The sequence below is a fragment of the Andrena cerasifolii genome, chromosome 2 (assembly GCF_050908995.1).
Source record: "Andrena cerasifolii isolate SP2316 chromosome 2, iyAndCera1_principal, whole genome shotgun sequence".
In the NCBI taxonomy this organism is placed as follows: Eukaryota; Metazoa; Arthropoda; class Insecta; order Hymenoptera; family Andrenidae; genus Andrena; species Andrena cerasifolii.
This window is the reverse complement of record NC_135119.1, coordinates 213,399-238,658: the sequence shown is the minus strand read 5'-3', so window position 1 is coordinate 238,658 and position 25,260 is coordinate 213,399. Positions and strand designations below refer to the sequence as shown.

Below are 25,260 nucleotides of genomic sequence, written 5' to 3'. Positions count from 1 at the left end.
GGAGAACCGCGCGGTCCTGGCGCGCGAGTCTGGATTATGTACAGATATAATGAACGTAAGCAATGGGTAATGAAGTATATGTAAGTAACCACTGTGTAATAATTAATGAACGGGACAGTTAATTTTAAAATATTAATGCTACCGCTATAAATACATATTAGAAGCTCGGGCAACGCCGGGTACTTTATGCGGGTACATACATATAAAGAATTTTGCCCACTTTCCACGTTGTGAATCGGTGATACATGGGTAATAGTCGTTCTCAGATGTTATTCTTAATATCTATATATTAATACTGTGCAATATGATATGATGTAATATCGTTATATTAAAAATGTTACGCTGCTTAATATGGTAAAAATTATGTACGACAGTAAGCAAATAAAGTATCATTACAGTTATTCATATCTCATTCATTCTTATGTCTTTAGGTAATACGTATTGATTCATCCGTATACACATATATAAAAGTACATACCTATTCTGGTGAAATGTATACATATACGAGCTATTCCACGTCAAAACGAATAGGTGAGAATTTTAGTTTCACCGATTCTCTTCAAAATTACAGCCGTTGTCGATAACCTTGCAAAAATAAAGTATACTAAATTTCAACGGCCTATAGTTTTCGAAATATTTAATGTTAAAGTTTCGAAAATTGAAATAAAATCGGCTGACGCGTCATCACTTAAACTGTAATATCTCGGTCATTTTTAAAGATAATGCCACCGTCTTGGGTTCATTTTAAATCTGAAGGAATGCTTTCTCAAACCGTATATAGAATATATTGTTTATTTTTAATAAACTTAACAGTAATCGATGTCAAAGTTTCAAATCGCGATTTGACGTCGTTCCCACCCACGGTCAGGCTTGAAAAAAATACCATTCGATTCGTTAAGTCTTCAACTAATAAATTCTTTCTTCAAAAAAGTGAAGAGATTTTGGGTACAGTTAACAAAAAAATAAAACTTACGATAGTGCACACCGCTTGGAACTGCAAGGATCACATGGTCAGTCTGCACGCACGCGTTTTCAGAACAATAGCCTAGCGCAGGAAAGTATTTATATACGATGGGTTAAAACAAATTTATCTTTCAGTGTTTTTGGTATTCTCGAGAAAAATAGTAGGAATATCTGCTCACCATATAAAAGATTAGCAATAGTAGGTAGCAGATATTCCTACAATTTTTCTCGAGAATACCGAAAACACAGAAAGAAAAATTTGTTTTAACTCATCGTATATAAATACTTTTCTCCGCTAGGTTATTGATTGAAAACGCGTGCGTGCAGACTGACCATGGGATCCGTGCAGTTCCAAGTGGTGTGCACTATCGTAAGTTTTAATTTTTTGTTAACTGTTCCCAAATCTTTCCACTTTTTTGAAGAAAGCATTTATTAGTTGAAGACTTAACGAATCGAATGGTATTTTTTTCAAGCCGGACGGTGGGTGGGAACCACGTCAAATCGCGATTTAAAACTTTGACATCGATTACTGTTAAGTTTATTAAAAATAAACAATATATTCTATACACGGTTTGAGAAAGTATTCCTTCAGCTTTAAAATGAACCCAAGACGGTGATACGATCTTTAAAAATGACCGAGATATTACAGTTTAAGTGATGACGCGTCAGCCGATTTTGTTTCAATTTTTGAAACTTTAACATTAAATATTTGGAAACTATTTATCATAGGCCGTTGAAATTCAGTATACTTTGTTTTTGCAAGGTTATCGATAAATGCTGTAATTTTGCAGAGAATCGGTGAAACCAAATTGGTCACCTATTCGTTTTATCATGGAACAGCTCATATATAGTGTCACGTAACATTTAGTTCTACGTATAGTAAAATGAATCGGTAATTTTACATTTTATGTAATTCTTAATTCTAAAGCCAGAGAACCCTACATTTTTGCTTAAAATTATATAAGTGGCCACAAACAATATGATTGGAACATTAGCTAACAGCCGTTCATAGAATGGATTATAACAGAAATCATTAAAATTTAGTAAATAGTGTTTTAAAAAGACGCAACGGGGGGTATAGAATAAATGTTGATAAAGGACATAAAAATTCTTACCGGTCGTGCGACTAGGTATCTTGAATCTTTTCTCCAGGGTCGTGAGGGTGACAACAATGTAAATAAATGCCATCGCCTGCACAGTGCCAAGAAGTCCATACACCGCGATGAAATTTTTTGGGGTGGCACGGTCTCGCAGCCACCGGGGATAAATCCCACAAATTCCACAGCCTTTGTCCATCCCTCCGACTGCGCTACAACATTCGAATGTCTGCTACTTCATGTACTCTTTCTATGACAGAAATAACTCGCGTTTAGGAAACAGCAGATTTTTATTTACCAAATTTTCTATGAAATTGAATTGCTATCATTGGTGAAAAGTATGGAAAATGGTGGTATTTACCACCTGAACAATGGATTCCCTACACTAATTTATCAAAATTTTGCGCGTTTATATCTCCAGCTAATTCAAATACCCATAGTGTACTGATTGTAAAGCTTTGATTGCAAAAGCATTCGAAGTAATAAACATTCGAGCGTAGATACCGATTAATCCCCCTTTCTTCTGAAAGGCAATACATACCCAGCCATTTGACGTATCTTAAGGCTTGCATGAAAGAAAGACCTACATGTATGTGTAACCCGCCGTAATAAAGATGAAACGAATGTTACTTGCGAGTTCAGCCGCGATATCAAGTGCATAAAATATGGTTGATTTGTAGAAATGGAAAACTAAGAAACAGCAATTATCATCATTCTATTGGGGGAATTTTAAGATAAGACGCTTCCATGCCTCGAGATTGATATTTTCGATACATTCGCACATTTTTCATGTTTTTCTATCCCTTCTAAGTCAATGCATTTTCTACAGACCTACTGTCTTGCTTGAAAAGGCGCTAACTGCTTTATGCAACACATCTGATTTCGTAGAATTTCTTCGATAGTGGTAGATCTGTTATCTGCCATCGTAAAATTGTTTGATTGTTTGAAGATCAATAACAAACAGTTTATCTGCATATTGATATTAACTTATCACTGCTTTCACAGAAAGGTAGGTACAGTTCCCTCTTTTCCGATTATTTCTCCAAATCGAGAATTTGGTAAGAAGTGAACATTAAAAGTTTACTTCTTATTAAATTTTCAAGATCACGAACCCTGGTACATGCCATAAGATTTTTTTTTATAGAAATGTTCAGTGTTTTGCCACTTTTGGTCTCGTCTCGTGAATTAATAAAAAACGAATGCAAAAGCAATGGGTGGGTAGAAATGGATCTGAAATTTTCAACTCAATATACGCGTATTAAAAATAAATTCAAGTAACAATTATTATTACAGTATCACGTAAACACATGATTGCTGATTTTATCTGCCAACTGAAAGTTATCTACAAATCTAAAATTACGCTCAGAAAAATTCACGATTAAGAATAAAAACGCCACAAATAACGGCCTTGTGCGGCAGATCGAATTATCGACAGTTTATCTGATTAATTCAGATATAGACCGTGCACGTACAATCGTACTAAATGATAAAATGAATACCATGTGTCATGCGTGGATCATTAGAGGTTCAAGATGGCGGCTACCCTGCTGCCTGATTTATTTAAGGCGGAAAGGAGAGAATTATTTCAAGTTATTTGCGTAAACGTCAATAAGTGAATCGACCTATGTATGTAATAGATTTATTTACCAAGGATTTCCCCGCGTGCCTGTCGTGTGTGCCACGTGCACCTGAGACGATTACGCAATTGCAATATAACTGGGTATAGATTTCGTTGTGACGCTCGGAGACTGCGTTAATACGGAGTCCCAGCCGATTGTTACTTCCGCCTAGTCGTGCTACAAGAAGCACGCTAAGAATCGCGAACATACATATCATCGTGACAGACTCTGTCAAGTAAGAAAAGTCGAGATATAAGTAGGTACTTACATACACGATTTTAAGTGAAAAAAGATCCAAGTTTAACGAAAACAAAATGACAACAGCAAATTTAATTTGAGCTCCTGAAACCCAGAATCCATAACACTTATTTGTGTTAATCAGATTTTTTCATAAACAACTTGCGCAATTCGATCTAAACTCAATAAGAGACAAAAAGATAGTGAACAGCACCTATGGTGAAAAGCAACTAGACTCGTTAACGATATTTCTAAGTTGGCAAAAATGATTTCTCCTCCGACACCTAATTCGAACCATTACCGGTGGTTCTAAATGTGTACCGCTTTATTTCGACAATGTAGATATAGATGCATGACGTCATTTGCAGACACAATATGATGGAATTCATAAACAGTTATTGATAATTGTAACGAGTGTCGATAAAAACAACTTCTGTAATGACGTAATAGTCAGTCACAACTGTTTGAGCTGATTTGGACAATGTCAATGGTATAGACAGAATAATTTATTCCGCGAACTTGTCAATTATTATGGAGTAATATTAAACACGGCAAAAGTAGAAGATTTAGGGCAGGATATTTACGTAGATTGGGATACACTCCTTTGGTAAGAAGATTGCAGATTAACAATGTGAAAGTCCTGGGATTAAAAGTCTTGGATACAAAAGTTAATTTGTAAAATGTCAACTTCTAAAAGAAAACTAATGCATACAAATGAGTAGACTGAATGTCGGATGTGACAAACTGGAGGTTTGTATTCCTTAATTTTATACATACAGTCTATAAACTTATAACGTTCAAAATATTCGGAACAACGTCACCGTCGAGTTAGCCCTAATGGAAACAAACAATTGCAATAGATAGGCCAACAACTCCAAGAGAAGATATAAGTCGAGCAAGAAGAGAAAGCGAAAACGTGTGAGAATTCTATTATTAGTCTCACCTTGGCCTTAGTCCACGTGCTTCCGCATGAACTCAGGAAGGACTTCCAGGTCGCGAGTCCTACCTGGATCGCGATCCCCGAGTCTTTCCTTGCTCGTGACCTCCCTCGTCCGCCAAGTAATTCAAAAATCAGCAAGCGCTGTGAGCGCTGTAGTTTACGCGAATAAACGCGAGATAACTGGGCCTCGCTCTTCTGTCAATGGCAATGCTCCCCTACTATTTCTCTATCAAAACGAATGATAAGCGGAGGCGTCATTCAGAGGACACATTATGAATGAAGCATCGGTGCTGGCATCTTATCGTCTCTGCTCGCGATCACTGGCAAACCTCTATTCGGAAGGTATCGGGTCTGGTTTTAGTCTGTACTAAGTTAACGAATCACTTATATTCGATACCTGGGACGTTATGTCTCTGAAGTGATTCGTAACCTGAGACCATGTCAGCATTTTTATAAGTATAGGGTAAACTCGGATAAGTTCGTGGTACAGGTTACTCCGTGACACTTTTTCATTTATCTGTAACTCTAAATTTTCTGACTCAATTTAGATGGAACAAACAGTATCAGACAGCGTTGATCGTCTAGTTTATGTTGTGGTAAAATAATTAGTTAATTGAAATTAGTGTGATAGAGTGAGAGAGGATTTTGTTCCAGCAGCGCATTATTCGTGAAATTTTCCGTGCTAAATGTGGACGATCACTTGTTTATGTATTATATGTGCTTTAGAAGATAAATGGAAAGTTCAAACTGCAGATAAGTGATGGTAAACTGACACTTTAACAAGTCTTACTCTTGGAAGTATCGTACAATAAGGCATCAGTGTTATTTTTGCTTATGAAAAATGACTAAATTCTTATTTTTCGTGTGCCTAAAACTGTGTTTCTGATTGCGCTGTTTGAGAAATTTTTATGGTCAATACCAGAAACAATGTGTCATTACGTCTCAGACATTTAACGATCATGAAACGATTATGCGAAATTGATTATGCTCAAAATAACAATAATATAAAATAATATAAAATTAGAAAAAAATAATATAAAATAATATAAAATAATATAAAATAATATAAAATAATGTAAAATAATGTAAAATAATATAAAATAATATAAAATAATATAAAATAATATAAAATAATGTAAAATAATGTAAAATAGTGTAAAATAATGTAAAATAATGTAAAATAATGTAAAATAATGTAAAATAATGTAAAATAATGCAAAATAATGTAAAATAATGTAAAATAATGTAAAATAATGTAAAATAATGTAAAATAATGTAAAATAATGTAAAATAATGTAAAATAATGTAAAATAATGTAAAATAATGTAAAATAATGTAAAATAATGTAAAATAATGTAAAATAATGTAAAATAATGTAAAATAATGTAAAATAATGTAAAATAATGTAAAATAATTTAAAATAATTTAAAATAATTTAAAATCGTTTAAAATCGTTTAAAATCATTTAAAATCATTTAAAATAAAAAATATATAACAAAATTTATGTTAAACGATTTTGTTAAAAATGTAGTAAAAACTAAATTAAAAGTACTAAAAATTACAAAATAATTCTGGTCTTGTACTTCAACTTTGATGACTTTAAATAAAATTGTGGGGCACGATATTTCATAACAGGAGATGAATCACTTTAATACTGCAACTTATGGTTGCACATGGTGCCTCACGATTTTATTTAAAGTGATATTAACACCATCAAAATTGAAGTACAAAAAAATAATTATCTTTTAGATTTTAGTGCTTTTAATTTAGTTTTTACTACATTTTTAATAAAATCATTTAACATAATTTTTTTTTATATATATATTTTATTTTCTAGTTATTAGTGTTTGTGAATTTACATTTCGCAGCTCAGACTTCTTTACAAATATCTTTTATTGCTGTATACAGTTTAACAGTTTCCTTAAACGTTGTAGTGCTACAGTCACTAAAAAATAATTCTTTTCTTGTACTACAATTTCGATGGTGATATACTACGAACGCCTGCAAATTTTTAGTTTTAATATTCGTACATACGTGACGGATCATTTTTCGATAAATTTTCTATTTTCGGTAATCGCAATGCGACTAGCGTCCCAAACGCAGCAGTTTTTTGTCGTTTTCGTAAAAGAACGCGGGTGGCTGATTTTAAGTCGTTTGGATTTGTGGTTACAGGTTATGTTTATTGATGACTGGGTAATTTTTTCACCCGCTCGGGGTTATTTTGTTTTTAAATATTGAATTGTCATCCAAACTACGCACGCCTGCAAAGTTTCAAGACAATTGGATAGTTGAAAGTGGGTTAAATTTGAGTTGCCAGATTTGAACCATACAAACATACATACAAACATACAAACAAACAAACAAACAGAGGACCGAAGCGGAATAAAATCGTTTAAAAAGTAGCTGATGACCATATCACGGGCTAGCAAGAACTATCACAGAGTTACGAGAGTACTATCACGGAGTAACCAGAGTATTTTTTTTTTTTGAAACCTAATGGAGGTTTATTTCTGACATAATTTTGTTTAAGGTAGACCGGGGCGAATCAGATCACTTTGTGTTTGACGGTAAAAAATATTAGTCAAACATTAAAAAACTAATTTTTTATTATATATTCGTGACCAGTACACCTTTGGCTTTAAGATTAATAATAGAAAATAAATTTAAACATAAAAGTGTTTCTTCTGCAAACAAAAAAACAAAAAGTGAGAAATATTCGTTTGGCCCGAAACTTGGGGGAATCGGATAACCCATAAATTTCTGAAAAAAACTGAAATTTTCATAACAAAATCTTTAGAATCAACTTAAACAAATCTAATTTAATGACAGTGAAGTCAAGTGGCACTACTCAGCACACAGATCGGAAGAATATTGCCGTCTTTTGCCGCCTCTATCAGCACAATTCTCGTGGCATCATTCTTCTCAAATAATCTTCTGAAAGTGGACGAATTAATTGTTCACCAGAGTAAATACAATGTCATCTTCTTAAGACCATTAATTTATTTTTTTTTGGACACCATGATCTCTGATTGCTCTTTTTTATGTACGTACTAATCATCTGTATATAAACAATTATCATATTTATAATCATAAAAATACTCAAATGAAAATAAAGAGTGATCCGATTCACCCCAAATAACGTGATCCGATTAGCCCCATATATAACTATTTCAAAGGGTGTAGATTACATAAACATATTATGATATAATAGTCTAAAATACATCAAATACTAAACTTGGACATCGTGCAAACTAATAACAATAAACACATTGGAATTTTCAAGCTTTTAAATTCGAATTTTTATTTTAAATTCGAAATTGCAGATTACGTAGGTTAGATTCGGACCAGAATTGTAACGTTCGCACGCGTCCATGTCACTGAAAACGTATGCCAGCTCTAAACAATGATTTAAAACAATTAACGGGCTTTTGCGGTAGGTGCGGGGGGTAGAGACGAGGTACTACGAACGATCGGAATGCTCATTTCTATCGCGATGTAAGAAATATGGACTAAATTCTTGTTTTGATCCGATTCGCCCTGTGATCCGATTCGACCCTGTCTACCCTAGATGTGTATGTGCGGATGTGTGGAAGGTAGGCTTACATGAGTTACCTTATCGATACATTAGTTTTTAACTTGTATAGTAACATGTCTCCCGACTGGTCCAGATGCGCAAGTTGCACTCTTTCAGGAACGTGAAAACATGCATGCACGCCTTAACGTGTGGTTTAGCAATTAGCGTTTCCATGCTGAGGGAAAGGTGAAGCTTTATTGTTTACAGTTTTTTAATTAGTTTTGTTCTTTGTGAGTCCTAAAGTTTGCATTGCCAAACTACATGATTTATGTCTTTACTTTACTGATTACATTTACATTTTGAGTTGCTTATCAAGAGACACGGTAGTATCTCGCGCCAAGTTCATGCGCAGCGCGAGACGGCCGAGCCTATATTACACCGAGCAGGATTTGGAAGAACACTTCGATTATTGAATGTCAATAATGGTTGATCCGATTAAGTTTTGAATGATCTTAACGGATAGCTTGGGTTTTATTTACATCAGAAAAGTGTCTTCGTTTTGTTCCTACGTGCATTATGAGCTGAGATATTTCGATGCAAAGTTGCAATTTGGCGAATTTTATGTAAGATATTTTCTCGATCGTCCAGTGTGTGCGCAAGAGGGGAACATGAAAGGTTGAGGAAATGTCTGTCAGGCACGTCGTTCATTCGATGAAGGTTTCGGCCAATCGCGTCACAAATTGTTGTGACGTGACAGCCAGACAGAGAGCACACCTGTCAAGGCAAACGTAACCTAGCTAGTGTCAAGTAAGGTAAGTTATCAAAATTTTTGAAATACGACATTGAATTATTGTCTCAATTAACAAGGTAAGTCGCAAAAAAATTTTAATAGACTTTTTATGTAGAGCTTATAGAAACGAAGGGGACACACGGGCTTCGATAGAAATAAAGGGGATGCACAGGCTTGGAGGTTGTCCGGAAAAGGTTAGATAGACAGAGAAGCATCATCTTTCCCACAAGTTTCTGGAAATTTGTCAAATAACATAAATCGACAAAATTTGTGAAAATACATAGCATTAAGAATTAAGAAAATTATGACGGATTGCTTGCAATGTAGAGTAAGTCGCACTAAGTAGTGAATAAAGTACGCTGGAAACACATCTCCATTAATTCTTTACAATCTTTTGTGAAAGACATTCGTAATACTTTCAAATCCACAGTAGTTGCCACTCTGTTCATTAATCTGATTAGTTTCCCATTAATAATATTTTAATTCACCAATAAACATACTAAATTAATTTTATTTCAACACCAATAAATTGTGCGTCAAAAATATTGGATCTCTTCGTTCATTTTCGCTGAATTATTACCATTAGCATTTAAATTTCCTGCAACAAGACATTCTGCCATAGGCTCTCACTTCCTTCGGACACATTTTGTAGTCTCTACACTTACTATAGCAACGGGCCACTCTAGATCTACGTTAAGTTGTAAGTAAAATGTGGATATTATATATTTACAGATAATCGAAGATGATGCAGTGTGATCTACGTCAGAGAAAAAAATTTATTGTGACATAGTATTATATTAATTAAACGATTTTATTCAGCTTCGATACTCTGCTTGCTTCTTGTATGTTTGGTTCATATCTGAAAGCTCAAATTTAAACCAATTCCACCGATCCAATTGTCTTGAAGCTTTGCAGGCGTGCGTAGTTTCGATGACAATACAATATATTTAAAAACTAACCCCCGAGGGGGTGTGAAAATTATCCAGTCACCAATAAACACTACAAATGTGTGAAATCTCCACAAAATTACCTTTTCTAAAAAAGATACAAAAAAGTGCGTCAAGTATACGCGCGCGCGCGGACGAACGAAAAAGATGTCGTAAATTTATTAATGTACTATATTTAGCTTTACAAAATTAATGATATACAAAAATTGCGCTAATTGTAACACTGTCTATTTATACAAACAAAAAATGTATTAAATAATGTAGCAATAAATATTTTATTCAAAATGCTTGGCGCTGCGCTCCGAATTGGTGTTGCTAAACTGAATCAATATGTATAAATTGCATTAATATTTTTCTTTCTTTCTTGTCTCAGTGGTGTCTTGTCTTATTTTATTATTTATACCAAGACAATTAACATTTTTCTATAAATTAAAAGTGAATAAAATATTTATTTGTATAAAATAAACATATATCTGCTTAATATTATTTAATGCATTTTTTTGTTTGTATAAATAGCCATTGTTACAATTGGCGCAATTTTTGTATATCATTAATTTTGTAAAGCTAAATATAGCATATTAATAAATTTACGACATTTTTTCGTACGTCTGCGCGCGCGCGTATACTTGACACACTTTTTTGTACTTTTTTTTTTATTTTGTGGAGATAATATTTACGCGAGCGAGTGAGTCATCTAGGTTATAGTGATCGGCTCTAATTCGGTTTATTGTTACAATAAATTCTCTGGATAATTTTTTTTGCGCGAGTACCATGGTTCCTGATTGTTACAGTAAAAGTGTAGGAAGTATTTTTTCCCATTGGTTAGACCTTGCTCTTTAACCATGTTATCGGGGTGAAGCTGGGCTCTTTTTTATACGCTTCGTAGGTATCTGTAAATGGGATTTTCGGTATGTCAAGAGTGTTGAAGTTTGTTGCTGTTTTGGCTAGGGTGTCAACTCTTTCATTTCCCAGTATTCCTATATGGGAAGGGATCCAAAAGAATTTGATGGAGCTGTTGTTTGGGCTCTCTTCAATGAACATGTTATACTTTTTTTTTATTTAAAAAATATAGGAGTTAGTTTTGATACTTATTTTGGGGAGGTGAAGGCTTTGCAGAGCACTAAGCAAGTCTGATAAAATGAATATGTTGTGGACTTTATTGCTTATTGCTAGTGCCATGTCCACTGCATAGTTCAGGGCAGCACATTCCGCTCTAAACACCGAAGCATTACTATCCATGCTCCTCATCATATCTATATTTAGTTCTGGACAGGTACAGGCTATTGTCAGAGATTTTGCTACCATCTGTATATATTTCAAACGCATTATTTCTTTCTTTTAGTTCTTTTAGGACCTGGTTAGGATTTGCCGATTCTTTGAGTTCTGTGCCGAGTTTAGTTTCAATTGGGATTGCGGTCTTTAGCGTTTTAAAGTCCTGAGAGTAAATGTAGTTACTACCCTGATAGCCAGATCTGGGCAGCAGAATCTGACGTCAGAACTGCAGCAGTCTGTGTCCGCATTTGGCTGCGTTCTGATGTGCAGAGCCTGAGGTGCAGTGCCTGATGTCAGATGGACAGCAGATCGACAGCAGATTTCGCCGTCTGCTAGGCACAGCAACAGCGCCATCTGAGATCCAGAATTACCAAGCAATTGCCTACAGATGGCGCTGTTGCTGTGCCTAACAGACGGCGAAATCTGCTGTCGATCTGCTGTCTATACATCAGGCACTGCACCTCAGGCTCTGCACATCAGAACGCAGCCAAATGCGGACACAGACTGCTGCAGTTCTGACGTCAGATTCTGCTGCCCAGATCTGGCTATCAGGGTACTAGAATCTATTTTTTTGGTTAGATCGCCTGCCTGTGCAATACATTGACTGAGAATTGTGTTTCTCTTTTGTGATTTGTTTTTTGTTAGATTTTGGTAGCTTTTTATCGTTTTGTAAGCGAAGGAGCTGTTGTTAGATAGGACTTTCGCTAGATATGAGTCGCAAAGATACCTTGTTCGTTCGTTTATCGGTAGCTGTTTGAATTCTGCTAATAGAATGTTGGTTGGAGTGCTTCTGCGATATCCTAAGGAAGCTCTAGTGGCTATGTTTTGTATTTTTTTCAAGTTTTTACAGTACCCCTTTTCTTTTCGGGAAATATATGAAGGAACCGTAATCAATAACGGAAAGAACAAAACTTCTATATAGTGCGATTAACGTTTCGGGGCCGGAGCCCCACCATGTGCCGCTTAAAAATTTAATTACATTTAGAGATCTTATACATTTCTTTTGGACCTGATCAATTTGTAGGTTGAATGTCATTTTGAAGTCAAAGATAATACCTAAAAAGCGAGCAGTTTCGCTGGATTTTATAGTGCATTCGCCGGTTTTTGATTTTGGAAAGGTAATATTATTTTATTGTTGAAGTGTACGAATGTGGATTTATTTGGTGTGAGTTCTAACCCTAAGCTAAAAAGGTTGTGTTGAATTGTTTTGACAGCTTTCTCTAGAGTGTTTTACTTCTCCTGATGCACGATACTTTTAGGTAGAGTGCTATGTCATCCGCGAATTGAGAGATTTAGTAGTTTAATGATTATTTATATTGTTTGTTTTAATATATATATATATATATATATATATATATATATATATATTGTTTTAATTATATTTAGTATAAGCATGAACGTATCAGTAACATACTACTGAAATTTTCCAGATGAAAATGAATTTAAACACGGTATAAATCGGATTATTTTTAGCATTATTAGATTAGAAATGTTACATTTATATTTAATTATCTAGTACTGTTCTAGAAATCATCCGATTTATACTGTGCCTGAACTCATTTTAATCTGGAAAATCTCAGCAGTATGTTACTGAAAACGTTACGTTTTACGTTTTATTAATACATAATCCATCGCAAGCAACATTGTATGCCTTTCGAGTCGAGGCTCGAACCGAGATCAGAAGCCGTCAACCGAACAGCCCAAGTCCTCAGCACGAAGTGAGATCGCGGCGTTTCGGATAAACACGCTGCCGAAAGTTATTTAAAATTTCGAAGCCTTCAAATAAAAGCCGAATAAACTACGGATAAAGATGAAAACCTTATTCGACGGTTCGAATAAACTTTCTTCGAATACAAAATTTATCTTTCGCCGTTGAATGAACTCACTTCGAATTAAAAAATTATCTTTCGCTGTCGAATAAATTAATTTCAAATAAATTTATTTATTCGTGGTGTTTTGAATAACGATAACTCGTGCTATTCGAAGCTTCGAATAACGGATAAACATAAAGTATCTTTTATTTCAGTTTATCCAGATATTATGTTTGCCCATCTCTAATCTCCAGCCGCTTCACCATGATTCATTCAAGTTTCTCTAACGACAAAATAGTAATAGGGGAAATGCGACAACAGCGCGATACGATTCTCAATACGTATCGGCAAATATGTATTTCCTACATTTATCGGCTAATTTGGACTTCCACAGGTTCTGATGGTACGTGGCACGAATATACCATCAGCGCCGGTGACGGAGCATCCTTGAAGCCTCATTCTGTCATTTCTCGAGTCTGTCTCAGTACACGATTCATAAATTCATTATTATTTCAACGTACGATGCTCATTAGCGTTCAAATGCACCAGATCACCCTGCACGAATGTCTACTGGAGGCATCTATACTCGCAAAAACTTCCTTCAGGCCGATTCCAGGACGACAGTTGGTTGAAACAGTTTGTTTACTACGTTGCGTATACGTACACGCTTTTCCTAGGTTGTGTGAGTATACGCACATACTTCAAGGCCCAATGAGACGGCCCCCTTAAGGGAGCCAGTTCGGTTCAAGCACTTGAAAAGGTCTATTCTAACGGTCGGTATACCTGTTTCAGAAAAAACAGATTGTTTATTTTTTATCGTATCGATATGAAAATGACACCGATGGCTTCGTTACGTTTTTCCAATAAAAATCATATCAAATGTCATGTAAATCGGGCTAGTTTTAACGAAGTTAGCTTGAAATTATGGAAATCAATTTTTCATGGAATTTCCTTCATTATGGTCCGAATCACGTCGTTCTTGGTGTTAGTTTTATCGGCGAAACATAACGAATCGATTGGCGCTGATTTCGCAAAGATCTGATGAGAAATGTGGAAATCATGGACATTTCTCACTTCTTAATGGTATTTCAACCCCGGGTAGAAAGCCAAAACATTCGGTGAGGCACCACGGGGGGTTGACCTCGCCACGTGGTGCCAGCCAGCATCTCTTTGACAGGCGTCGCTACAGAATCACCCTGTACAATACAGTATGTATATATACATATGTACATATAGGGTCTCGAGGACGAAATGAGCCGACTCGAGGTCTGTGAAGGTGGCACCCCCAAATGCGAATTTTTATAAAACAACGATGGCATTCGTTTGTCGACGTTTGTCCAACAAAAATTTTGGTTTATCCACCCGTAAAAAAAGATATAAAGAAATAAAAAAAATGCACCAGCACCTCCATGAAAACTTTTTAATGATTTGTCAGTGGGAAATGACTGTCCACGATTTGTCCAGCTTTGTCCATCGAAAGTTTTCGTTTAGTGCCACAAGTTAACCGGTTCACTTTTTACCCCAATATACCAGATGTGAACAAGATGCCACCAATATAACAAATAAACAGTCTTATCCACCCCGCGGAGAAACACAGGAAGAAAAAGTGTAGCCTGCTGATTTCGCGTGATCCCACCTGCGTAGTTCTCCCTTCAAATTAAAGACAAATCCATTATCTCTCAAGTATAAACACGCGTTCGGATACCAAAACGGAAGCACGCGCTGACGTATTCGGTGCGAGAGAAGGTACCGCATCAGGAGAAGATTATATTATGGTCAATAAAGTGCTTCCCATTATCACATTTTGCGTGTTTGTAGTGACGAGTGTCTGAACTGTCGACGAAGTTACAGTTTTCATCTGTGGAGGACCAAAAATGGATAGACGATATACAGTCGCTCACGAAAGTATTCGAACGCTCGCGAGTAAAACTGTAAAGAATAAAAATATACATGTTAGACTTAAGTTCTGAAAGTAATGTTGTAACTACTATACGACACAAGTATTGAGATTCTATATACAGAATTTAAAGTGTATCGGATAATATTTGTAGAAGTTATGAAACATTCATTGCACAGATGTACTGAAGTAGGATCACAAAAGTATTCGAACGTCATTAATTATACGTACCTTATTTTAGTAGCTTTTCAGTAATTTTAGATTCATTAGAATTCCATACATCTATAATCTTTTGTTTTATTATGTCTTTCGAAGTTATGTCGTACTTGTTTAATCTCCTGTGAATTTCCCCTCACAAATATTAGATGAGGTTAATGTCCAGACATAATGGGGATGTATGACATGTATGTAATCCATGCGGCATATTATACAATAATCATTCATGCACAATTCTGGCTGTAATGCTTGCGGTCATTGTCTTGCCGTAAATAAAAATTCCCCACTAACCCTAATTTGGTAGAAATAATTTTGTATATGAGGTGGTATGTGGTGAAATAATGTCGACTCCGATTTACCAAACACTCAATTTATTTTTTACCAAAGAAAAACGACAATTTTGCTAAATGACTCGCGAGTAGACGTCGGAGTGTTCACGCAGGAACTGCCTAAATCCAACTGCCTTCTCTTCACCAACCGTACCCTTGACCAGGGGTAGAAAAGGTGAAGGAAGGAAATAGAAAAAGAGAAAGACAGGAAACTGAAGAAAAACTGAGATGAAGGTAAAAGAGAAAGCTACTCGAGAAGCGACTTCGCTCGGCTCGCACGGACCTGGTCGCCACATATATATATATATTTCAAATAATAAAATATTATTTTGTTATGGCTTTACATTGCCAATGAACTTCCCCAAGAGGCGAAAACAACCGGTCTGCGAATGCGTTGCGAATGTCCATTGCTCATAACTTGTCTATGCAGTCTCGCATATCGTCTTGTCGTGTTTGTTTTCAACGGGAGTGCGTCATCTGCTACTAAAGCATTAGGTATCGAAATATCTAAGCATGGGAGAGATTTAGTGGGTGGCACTTGCAAATTCGTGACAAGTTTGCTGGACAGTATTATTTATAGTTGTTTCTCCTTGACGAAGTTGAAGGCTATTGCTCGAAAAGATATTCCAGTGGCAAGAACCTGAAACATTATTTAAAATAATAAACAGAAATTAATTTAAAAAAAAACGAATGGTAACTTAACAATTGAATAATTACGAATGGAGGTTCAAAAATTAGTTTTCAGTATACAATTTGGTTGTGTCGTTAATTCTACTACAACCATTCACCGGCCTGGCGTTCGGAGGATTGCCAGTAACCGCCGGACAGTGGGGATCCCCGAGCTTCAAAATTTTTAGGATGATCTCTTTCAAATTAACGTCGCAAAGAGCTATTTGGAATTTCCCGGCCGGGTTGAAGAATTTGGGGCCTTTTTTGCATACCTTTTGAACTATAAAAGATATTGAAATGGAATTTGCGCCGAAAAATGAGGAAAAATTATTCCCTCTTAATGATGGATAATTTTAAATATTTTACGTTTACTTAATTTTTATTTTATCAATTTTTTAACCATAATTATTGTGAAACGCTTTTGCAAACTGTTTATTTGATACTGTATTTAATGCTCTTTTTAAAATTCATGGTGTTGATAAAAATAGGCTAGTTGTTTCTGAATCATTACTTTATATTTGAGAAATTTGCAGTTGAGCATGCTGGTTGACTTAGAGGTTAGGAATGACAGTGAAGAGGTGTACACAACACAATTTATGCGATAAGATGTAGTCACTTTATTAAAAGACTCGCTGACTCGTGATGAGCGTGAGCAATTCACAATTGAGCCAAGGCTCGATGTTTGAGATTGCACGAGATTGAGGGTGAGAAAACCTTTATTGAACTTCAATGAAATGTGTCTGCACGTGATGCTCTCCACGAGAAGGAAACGAGAGTAACAAGATGGCAGAACTTTCTTCCGCGCGTCGCGTCGATTCCTCTGGAGCATCGATGAGGCGCGCTGGTTGGCGGATCGATCGTAGCTGATTAGCGGATCTGTGGCTGCTCCGCACTCAGTTCCTCCGAATACCGAGGCGCAGCGCCACAATGCGGATCAATCCAACCTAGAGGGTCGACGCAGGCAGCGGAAGCAGACCCTGGTTCCGCGAGAACTGGACTAGCGCGACAGTCGCTAATTGATGTAATTCGCCTCTCTAGCACGTGTAATACTCGCTAGTATGTGCAATATTCTATGACCACAGCTCTGGCGACGCACACGTGGTTCAGACCCAGTTATGTACAGTATTTGTTAACGATCATATATACGTTTATTTTATACGCAATAAAGCTCTCCAATTCCTTCTCGATTGCAGCCACGAGCCATCTCTCCCCTACGGCCCACCTGGCCCTGACGACCGACGCGTCGAATGCTGCAGTCGGGGCCTCTCTCGAGCAGTCTTCAGACGACGTCTGGACCCCTGTTGGATTCTTCCCCCGGAAACTCAGCCTTAACGGAAAAGAATTATAGCACTTACGACAGAAATTTATCTTCGCAGCCATAAAACATTTGCAGCGTCTCCTAGGGTGCAGGAACTTCATTATCAAGACAGACCACAAACCACTCCTGTACGCGTTTTCGCAACACCTTGACAAGGCATCGCCCCGGCAACTGAAACAGCTGGACTTCATCTCCCAGTACACGACTAAGACAGTCCACATCAACGGCGTAGAAAACGTCGTAGCCAACGCACTGTCGTGGATCAGCGCCATCGACATGCCCGCGGCTGTCAGTACCGAAGTCATACGTTTAGAGCAGGAATGCGACGAGGAATTAGCAGTGATTTGCAACAACTCCAATTTGAATTTTCAGCGCCTCACAGTCGAGCCTAACGTTAGCATATTTGCGACATTTCGACGGGGTTCGTCAGGCACTATATCCCCGAACCCCTGAGAAGGACTGCCTTCGATACGGTCCATGGTGCATCACATCCCAGTGGACGCAGCACCTCACGTCTCATCAGAGAGAAGTAAATCTGGCCCAACGTAAAAAAGGACGCCCTAAAGTGGGCAAGGGAATGTTTGACATGCCAATGGGCCAAATCCAATAGCACAACCACCTACCTCCCCAAGGGATTGACGTATCGGATGCTCGATTCAATCATTTCAACATCGACATCGTGTATATGCCAGAGGTCAACGGTTTAAGGTACTATCTAACTATAATTGACCGATTCTCCAGATGGCCGGTGGCTGTACCCCTGAGCAGCATCACGGCAGAGACGATTGCGACGGCCCTATTCACACACTGGATCAGCGGTACTACGGTACTCCACTAACGATCACAAGCGACTAGAGACCTCAGTTCGAGTCCTTGTTTTTTGAGTCCCTCGCCAAGTTCGTCGGAGCCAACAAGATAAGAACATCGCCGTACCATCTATGCTCTAATTGAATCATCGAGCGGTGGCACCGTTCCTTCAAGGCCGCCCTAATGTGCAGACCGCACCGACCCTGGACAGGCCTGCTCCCGTAAATCATGCTGGGACTCCGCACCAGGGTCAAGGAGAATCTAAAAACTTCCCCGGCAGAATTACTCTACGGGACCATGCTCCGAGTCTCAGGCGAATTCTTCGTCCATTAGGACCTGCCTGCCAACCCGGAAGCGTTCGTGGAAAAACACCGTGCCATCATGCGTGACCTGCGACCGACGCCGACCTCGGACCACGAATCATACTCAATGCTTCCGATGCCAGACGTTCGGTCATTCCGCCTCAAATTGCTGTCTCCCCCCGAATTGCGTTAAACGCGCGAGAGCCCATCATTCGTCTGACTGTAAAAAAGATAGGGACACTCCTCCTAAAAGTGTAAATTGCGCTGGCCTACATACGGCCAATTATGGCCAATGCCCGGCCCAATCACCGAAACAACCCGGTGAAATCTACAAATGTGTAGTATCGGAATAAGTTCAGCGAGACGTTGAGAACCTCGGAGGAGACAGGCCCGTTGGGGAAAACCCAACGCGTCACCGGGCCCAGCGACGCGCGCAAGGGTTTGTCGGGGCGAGAAAGCGCGCGGCGGAGCGATGTCCATATTTGGGCATGAGGGCGACTTGAAAAGCGTGCGTGGTGGGGATGTAGCGTCCTTTTTCGGAAAGGCGAGTTTTCCGCGGAAAGGACAGAGTTGGAACAACCGGCAGAGTGTGTAGATGTACTGAGTCGTTGTGTTAAATCGAGTTGTTTGTGTCGTAGTCGGTTATCTTGTATTAGTTTTAGTTTCTTTCAATCTTATATATATATCTTTCCTGTTTATATTAAATATATTTTATTTATCCCACAATTTTGGGGGCTCGTCCGGGATAGAAAACACAGGAAAACAGGATTGTTGGTCAAAGCTATTTACGCGGTAATCGTGAAGTTGTATCCAGTGAAACGGTTGTTGTGCTGTGACGGTGAAGTACTGTTACGAAAGAGTTAAAATAAACCGATATTCACAATGAGTGACGCGGGAAGTGCTGATAATACTATTGTTGATCTTGGGGAAAAAGATGGCGGCAATGCTAGGCTGGCACGAGTTGACGCAATGAAGCTGCCCGAGTTGAAGCAGGAGTTGCAGAGCCGTAAGCTGAAGATATCCGGAAAGAAGAAGGAGCTGCAAGATCGGCTGAGAGCTGCTCTTACGTTGGAAGCCGAGCATGGGGAAGATGCAGATGAAGATGAAGATGGTTCTGACGAAAGTGAAGATGATGATGTTAAGAAATGCACAAGGCAAACGCAAATGTTGACGTTTAAGGATGTTGAGGAGTCTATGGGTACGTTTAGCGGTGATGATAAAGTAAACGTCAGTTGCTGGCTCGAAGAATTTGAAGATATGGCGGAGCTGTGCAAATGGAGTGATATTCAAAAAATCGTATATGCGAAGCGATTGTTGCGCGGATCGGCTAAGTTGTACGTCAACTATGAGAAATGTTGTCGTAAGTGGTCTGAAATGAAGCAAGCGTTGAGATCCGAGTTTGCACGAGTGGTAGACGTCCATAAGATACATAAGGAATTATCGTGCAGAACCAAGAAAACAAATGAATCATACCAGGAGTACATCTACCAAATGCTGGAGATAGCCAAACAAGCAGACATGGAAGTCACCGCGACCATTAAATATATTATTGAAGGGATTCAAGACGATGAGTGCAATAAAATGATATTGTACGGAGCCAAAAGCGTACGAGAGCTGAAGGAGAAGTTCGAGTCCTACGAAGCCATGAAGGAGAATGCAAGAGTGAAGAGCAGGCGAACTGAAGAGAAGACGAAGAAGGCGGTCCGAGGAGGTGTTGGAGCTGTGATGCAAGGAGGTGTAAGAAAATGTTTCTTATGTGGGGACCGGAACCATTTAAGTGCGACTTGTCCGACGAAAAGTAAAGGCATGAAGTGTTTTAAGTGTCAGGGGTATGGGCATATTGCGCTTGAATGTAAAGGCGAGAGTAAACCTGTAAAGGATGTGAGTAGTACATCGGAAGCGTCGAGGAAAAAGCGCCTTAAGGAGGTACAGATTGAAAATTGTGAGTTAGTAGCGTTAATAGATTCGGGTAGCGATTTGAATTTAATACGAGCAGATCATTATGTAAAAATTGGCGCGCCTAGACTAAGTAATACGATTTTACAATTTCGCGGCGTTGCGGTGGAAAGCCATCATACGTTAGGAGTATTTTCAACACACATAACGATAGATCATGTAGTGTATCCAATAGATATACATGTTGTACCTGACGTGTTGACGTCACACGGTTTAATAATTGGTACAGATTTTCTAGACTCCGTAGAGCTAATTATGAAAGGGGGAGAAATTTCTATTAGGAAGCTAGACGTGCCAGAAGTGTATAGCATTAGTGTTGAACCTGCAGTGAATGGAGTTGATTTGTCGCATGTTACAGTTCCTGAGCATAGAGAGGCAATAGAAGATTTAGTCGAAAATTATAAGCCTAATAAAACACGCGAAGTGGGGGTTACGATGAACATTATTCTTACTGATGATGTGCCTGTTTACCAAAGACCGCGACGATTGTCTCCTAAGGAAAAAGCAATAGTCGATGAACAAATAAAGGCGTGGGTAGAGAATGGGATTATACGACCGTCTCACTCAGATTATGGGAGTCCGATAGTGTTGGTTGTGAAAAAAGATGGTACAATTAGAATTTGCATTGATTTTAGACACCTGAATAAGAAAATAGTGAAGGACAGGTACCCTTTGCCGTTAATAGAGGACGAGTTAGACTCACTACAGGGCGCGAAAGTGTTTAGCACACTTGATTTAAAGAATGGGTTTTTTCATGTGCCCATTGAAGAAGGTAGTCAAAAGTATACCGCTTTTGTTGTACCCAACGGCCATTACGAGTTTTTGAGAGTGCCTTTCGGACTCTGTAATTCGCCAGCCGTTTTCCAAAGGTTCATACATGCCGTGTTCAGAGAATTAATAGCGGTGGGAATGGTGCGCGTTTACATGGATGATATAATAGTTCTAGCGAATGATGTTGTAAGTGCAATTGCAAACCTTGAAGCTGTGTTGGGCGTAGCGAGTCAATTCGGATTAGTAGTGAATTGGGGTAAATGTAAATTTTTGCAAACGAGGGTGGAATACTTAGGGCATATTGTCGAAAATGCTTGCATTCAGCCGTCAGAACATAAAACTAGAGCCGTAATTAAATTCCCGAAACCTCAGTGTGTGAAGGACGTTCAGAGTTTTTTAGGCTTAACAGGATATTTTAGAAAATTTATCCATCGTTATTCAGTTATAGCGCGTCCAATGTCGGATTTGTTGAGAAAGGATGTCAAGTTTAGGTTTGGTGCGTTGGAACTGGAAGCGTTTAATAAATTGAAGTTAACGTTGAGTAGTGCACCGGTATTAAAATTATATCGTACAGGCGCCGAGACAGAGCTGCACACTGATGCGTCTGGTTTAGGATATGGAGCAATTTTATTGCAGCGCGATACTCAGGATGGTGCCTTCCATCCCGTGTATTACGCGAGTGGGAAAACTACGCCTGCCGAGGAAAAATACCCGAGTTATGAACTTGAAGTCTTAGCGATCATTAAATCCTTGAAAAAGTTTCGAGTTTACCTGTTAGGAATTTCGTTTAAAATTGTTACTGATTGTCAGGCGTTTACGTTGACAATGAATAAGAAAGATTTGTGCGTGCGAGTAGCTAGGTGGGTTCTTCTGCTCCAGGAATTTCAGTATACGATTGAGCATAGGCCGGGTAGAAGTATGGTTCATGTCGACGCCCTGAGTAGAAATCCGCTGCCTACAATTATGCTAGTAGAGGAAGATGACGACGGAATTATTGTCAGGTTGCGTGAAGCTCAACGAGGAGACGATGAATTGCGGAAAATTTGTGACAACATCGAGCAATACCGAAAGAATGGCTATGTTGTAAGTCGTGACGTGTTGTACAGAGTGGTAAATGACACCCCGCTGGTGGTCGTACCTAAACCAATGCAGGTACAGGTAGTCCGCCGGGTGCACGAACGCGGTCACTTTGGGGTGATTAAGACTGAGGCGTTGTTAAAGAGAGACTATTGGTTTAAGGGAATGCGTCAGAAAGTAGAAAAAGTTGTACGAAATTGTATAAATTGTATTCTAGCCGAGCGGAAACATAATAAGCAGGAGGGGTTTTTGTGTAGTATTGATAAGGGGGAAGTGCCGTTTGATACATACCACGTTGACCATCTTGGACCGTTGCAGTCTACAAAGAAGTCTTATCGACATATTTTTGCTGTTATTGATGCGTTCACGAAGTTTGTTTGGTTGTATCCGACAAAGTCGACGAGTTCTGCTGAAGTCATTGACCGTTTAAGGAAGCAGTCCGTAATATTCGGTAATCCCAAGCGAGTTATTTCCGATCGCGGTACGAGTTTTACGTCTGACGCCTTTAAGGATTATTGTAAAGAGGAAGGGATTTGTCACGTGTTGATAACAACAGGGATGCCGCGAGCGAATGGGCAGATAGAAAGGGTCAATAGGACGCTCATATCGTTGCTGACCAAATTAGCTGCGCCGAAGCCGGAGGAGTGGTACAAATACCTCGAATCAGCTCAGAAATATCTGAACGCGACACCGAGTAGGAGTACCAATACAACGCCTTTTCGTTTGTTGTTTGGTACACATGTAAGAATGCGTGAGGATCCTGAAATCAGAAAGTTGATAGAGGGTGAGTGGATCGCTATGTTTCAAGAAGAGCGTGACGAGATGCGGTTACGAGCGAAGAGGAAAATCGCGGAGGTTCAAGCGCAGAACAGAAAATCGTTTAACAAGAATCGCAAAGAAGCCACGGAGTACAGGCAGGGCCAGCTGATAGCAATTAAAAGAACGCAAGCCGGTCCAGGCTTGAAGTTCCATGCGAAGTATTTTGGGCCTTATTGCGTAAAAAGGGTATTGAGGAATAACCGTTACGTGGTGGAAAAGGTTGGAGAACACGAGGGTCCGCGGACGACGTCTACGGCTGCCGACCACATGAAGCCGTGGGTCACCGACGAGGAAGACGACCTGTCCGATGATAGCGAATCGGTGTAGGGTAGAACCAAGGACATCTGAGGGCAGATGTCATATCAGGATGGCCGAATGTAGTATCGGAATAAGTTCAGCGAGACGTTGAGAACCTCGGAGGAGACAGGCCCGTTGGGGAAAACCCAACGCGTCACCGGGCCCAGCGACGCGCGCAAGGGTTTGTCGGGGCGAGAAAGCGCGCGGCGGAGCGATGTCCATATTTGGGCATGAGGGCGACTTGAAAAGCGTGCGTGGTGGGGATGTAGCGTCCTTTTTCGGAAAGGCGAGTTTTCCGCGGAAAGGACAGAGTTGGAACAACCGGCAGAGTGTGTAGATGTACTGAGTCGTTGTGTTAAATCGAGTTGTTTGTGTCGTAGTCGGTTATCTTGTATTAGTTTTAGTTTCTTTCAATCTTATATATATATCTTTCCTGTTTATATTAAATATATTTTATTTATCCCACAAATGGCATTGCCTTTAACAGAAATCCAAACGTTCCCAACGTTCCTACCAGAGCGGCTCCTTCTCTCTCTCTACTAAATCCTACCCCACCTGTGGCACCACAACTGCCTACTTATGCCGAGGCGACTTCGGGCTCGCACAGCCTTCCTCTTCTTCCCCCTTTCCAGACCGAACTAAGCACTGCTCGCTCTCCGGGCATTGCCCGAAATCAACAAAACGGAGTCAAATCTATGGTCGATCTCGCAACGGCCATCAAAGAATTAAATTCAGTTATTGACATTGAGCAATGTTAGCCCTTACGCGTTCCCCAATACCTAATCTCAGACTCTGCCGCACCTTGGCCGAAAAGTTCCAGGTGTTCTGCACTACACTCCAATACCTTGACTAGCCAGATGCTTCCACCAAGCATTGTGTTATGGAACGCTTGTTCCTTATTGCACAAGCGAAACGAACTCATTTACGTGGTGGCCCGGCTGTAGATCGGCATCATTTTGGTCACTGAAACCTGGCTCATCCCCCCGGACACTTTTCTTCTGCCCGACTATTCCATACTTCGTGCGGATAGACCAGTTAAAAACGGAGGAGTTGCAAATTTTATACATAACTCCATAAATTATTCTACTTTTATCCCGGCACGAGCCTCCCAGCACGACGCGTGTTTTATCAGGCTGTCAAACCCGAAACTTCTTATTGGGGCTATCTATGCCCCCCCCCCCCCAGGCTCCATTCAGGACTCCGGTCTCTTCGACTCCCTGACCCGTATGGGGTCCCCCTTCCTGGTCGGTGGGGATTGGAATGCGAAACACGCCTCATGGAAAAACTTTGTCGCAAATAAGGCTGGAAACATCCTGCACACGCACATGTGCAACCGCACATACCGCATAATCCATCCGGACAACTTCACATATCTATCTGGCAGATCCAAACCCTCCACGCTGAACTTTTTTATTAAGGACTTCAGTGCCGATTTTACCACTTAAACTCAATTATCGATTGGGGACTTTACAAAACCTACACCTCCAGCTTTAAGATAAATCGTAACATGTCAACGAAAGTGGAAGTGGACCAACGGATCACTGAACTCACTTCCTTCCGCAGGCGAGCTAAAACGGCAATCCTAAACTCCACAAAGGACGTTATCTACTAC

General features: G+C 39.1%; 1 protein-coding gene and 1 long non-coding RNA gene across 6 annotated transcripts in view; one reads left to right on the top strand and one right to left on the bottom strand.

Moving 5' to 3' along the window:
- Oatp33ea (Organic anion transporting polypeptide 33Ea) overlaps positions 1-5,037 on the bottom strand; it is a 132,424-nt gene extending 127,387 nt beyond the window's left edge. Inside the window, exons 1-2 of one of the 5 annotated variants that reach the window (XM_076830278.1) lie at positions 4,860-5,037; positions 2,079-2,289 (exon numbers count right to left, since the gene is read on the bottom strand). In XM_076830278.1, the coding sequence (XP_076686393.1) occupies positions 2,079-2,259 (181 nt within the window). In that variant the 5' untranslated portion in view covers positions 2,260-2,289; positions 4,860-5,037. Of the gene's footprint in view, positions 1-2,078; positions 2,311-3,707; positions 3,849-4,859 lie in introns of those variants that run through there. The other 4 variants (XM_076830274.1, XM_076830273.1, XM_076830275.1 and 1 more) reach the window with 4 other exon arrangements.
- LOC143378570 (uncharacterized) overlaps positions 1-25,260 on the top strand; it is a 137,127-nt gene that overhangs the window by 39,137 nt on the left and 72,730 nt on the right. The window lies entirely within an intron of this gene.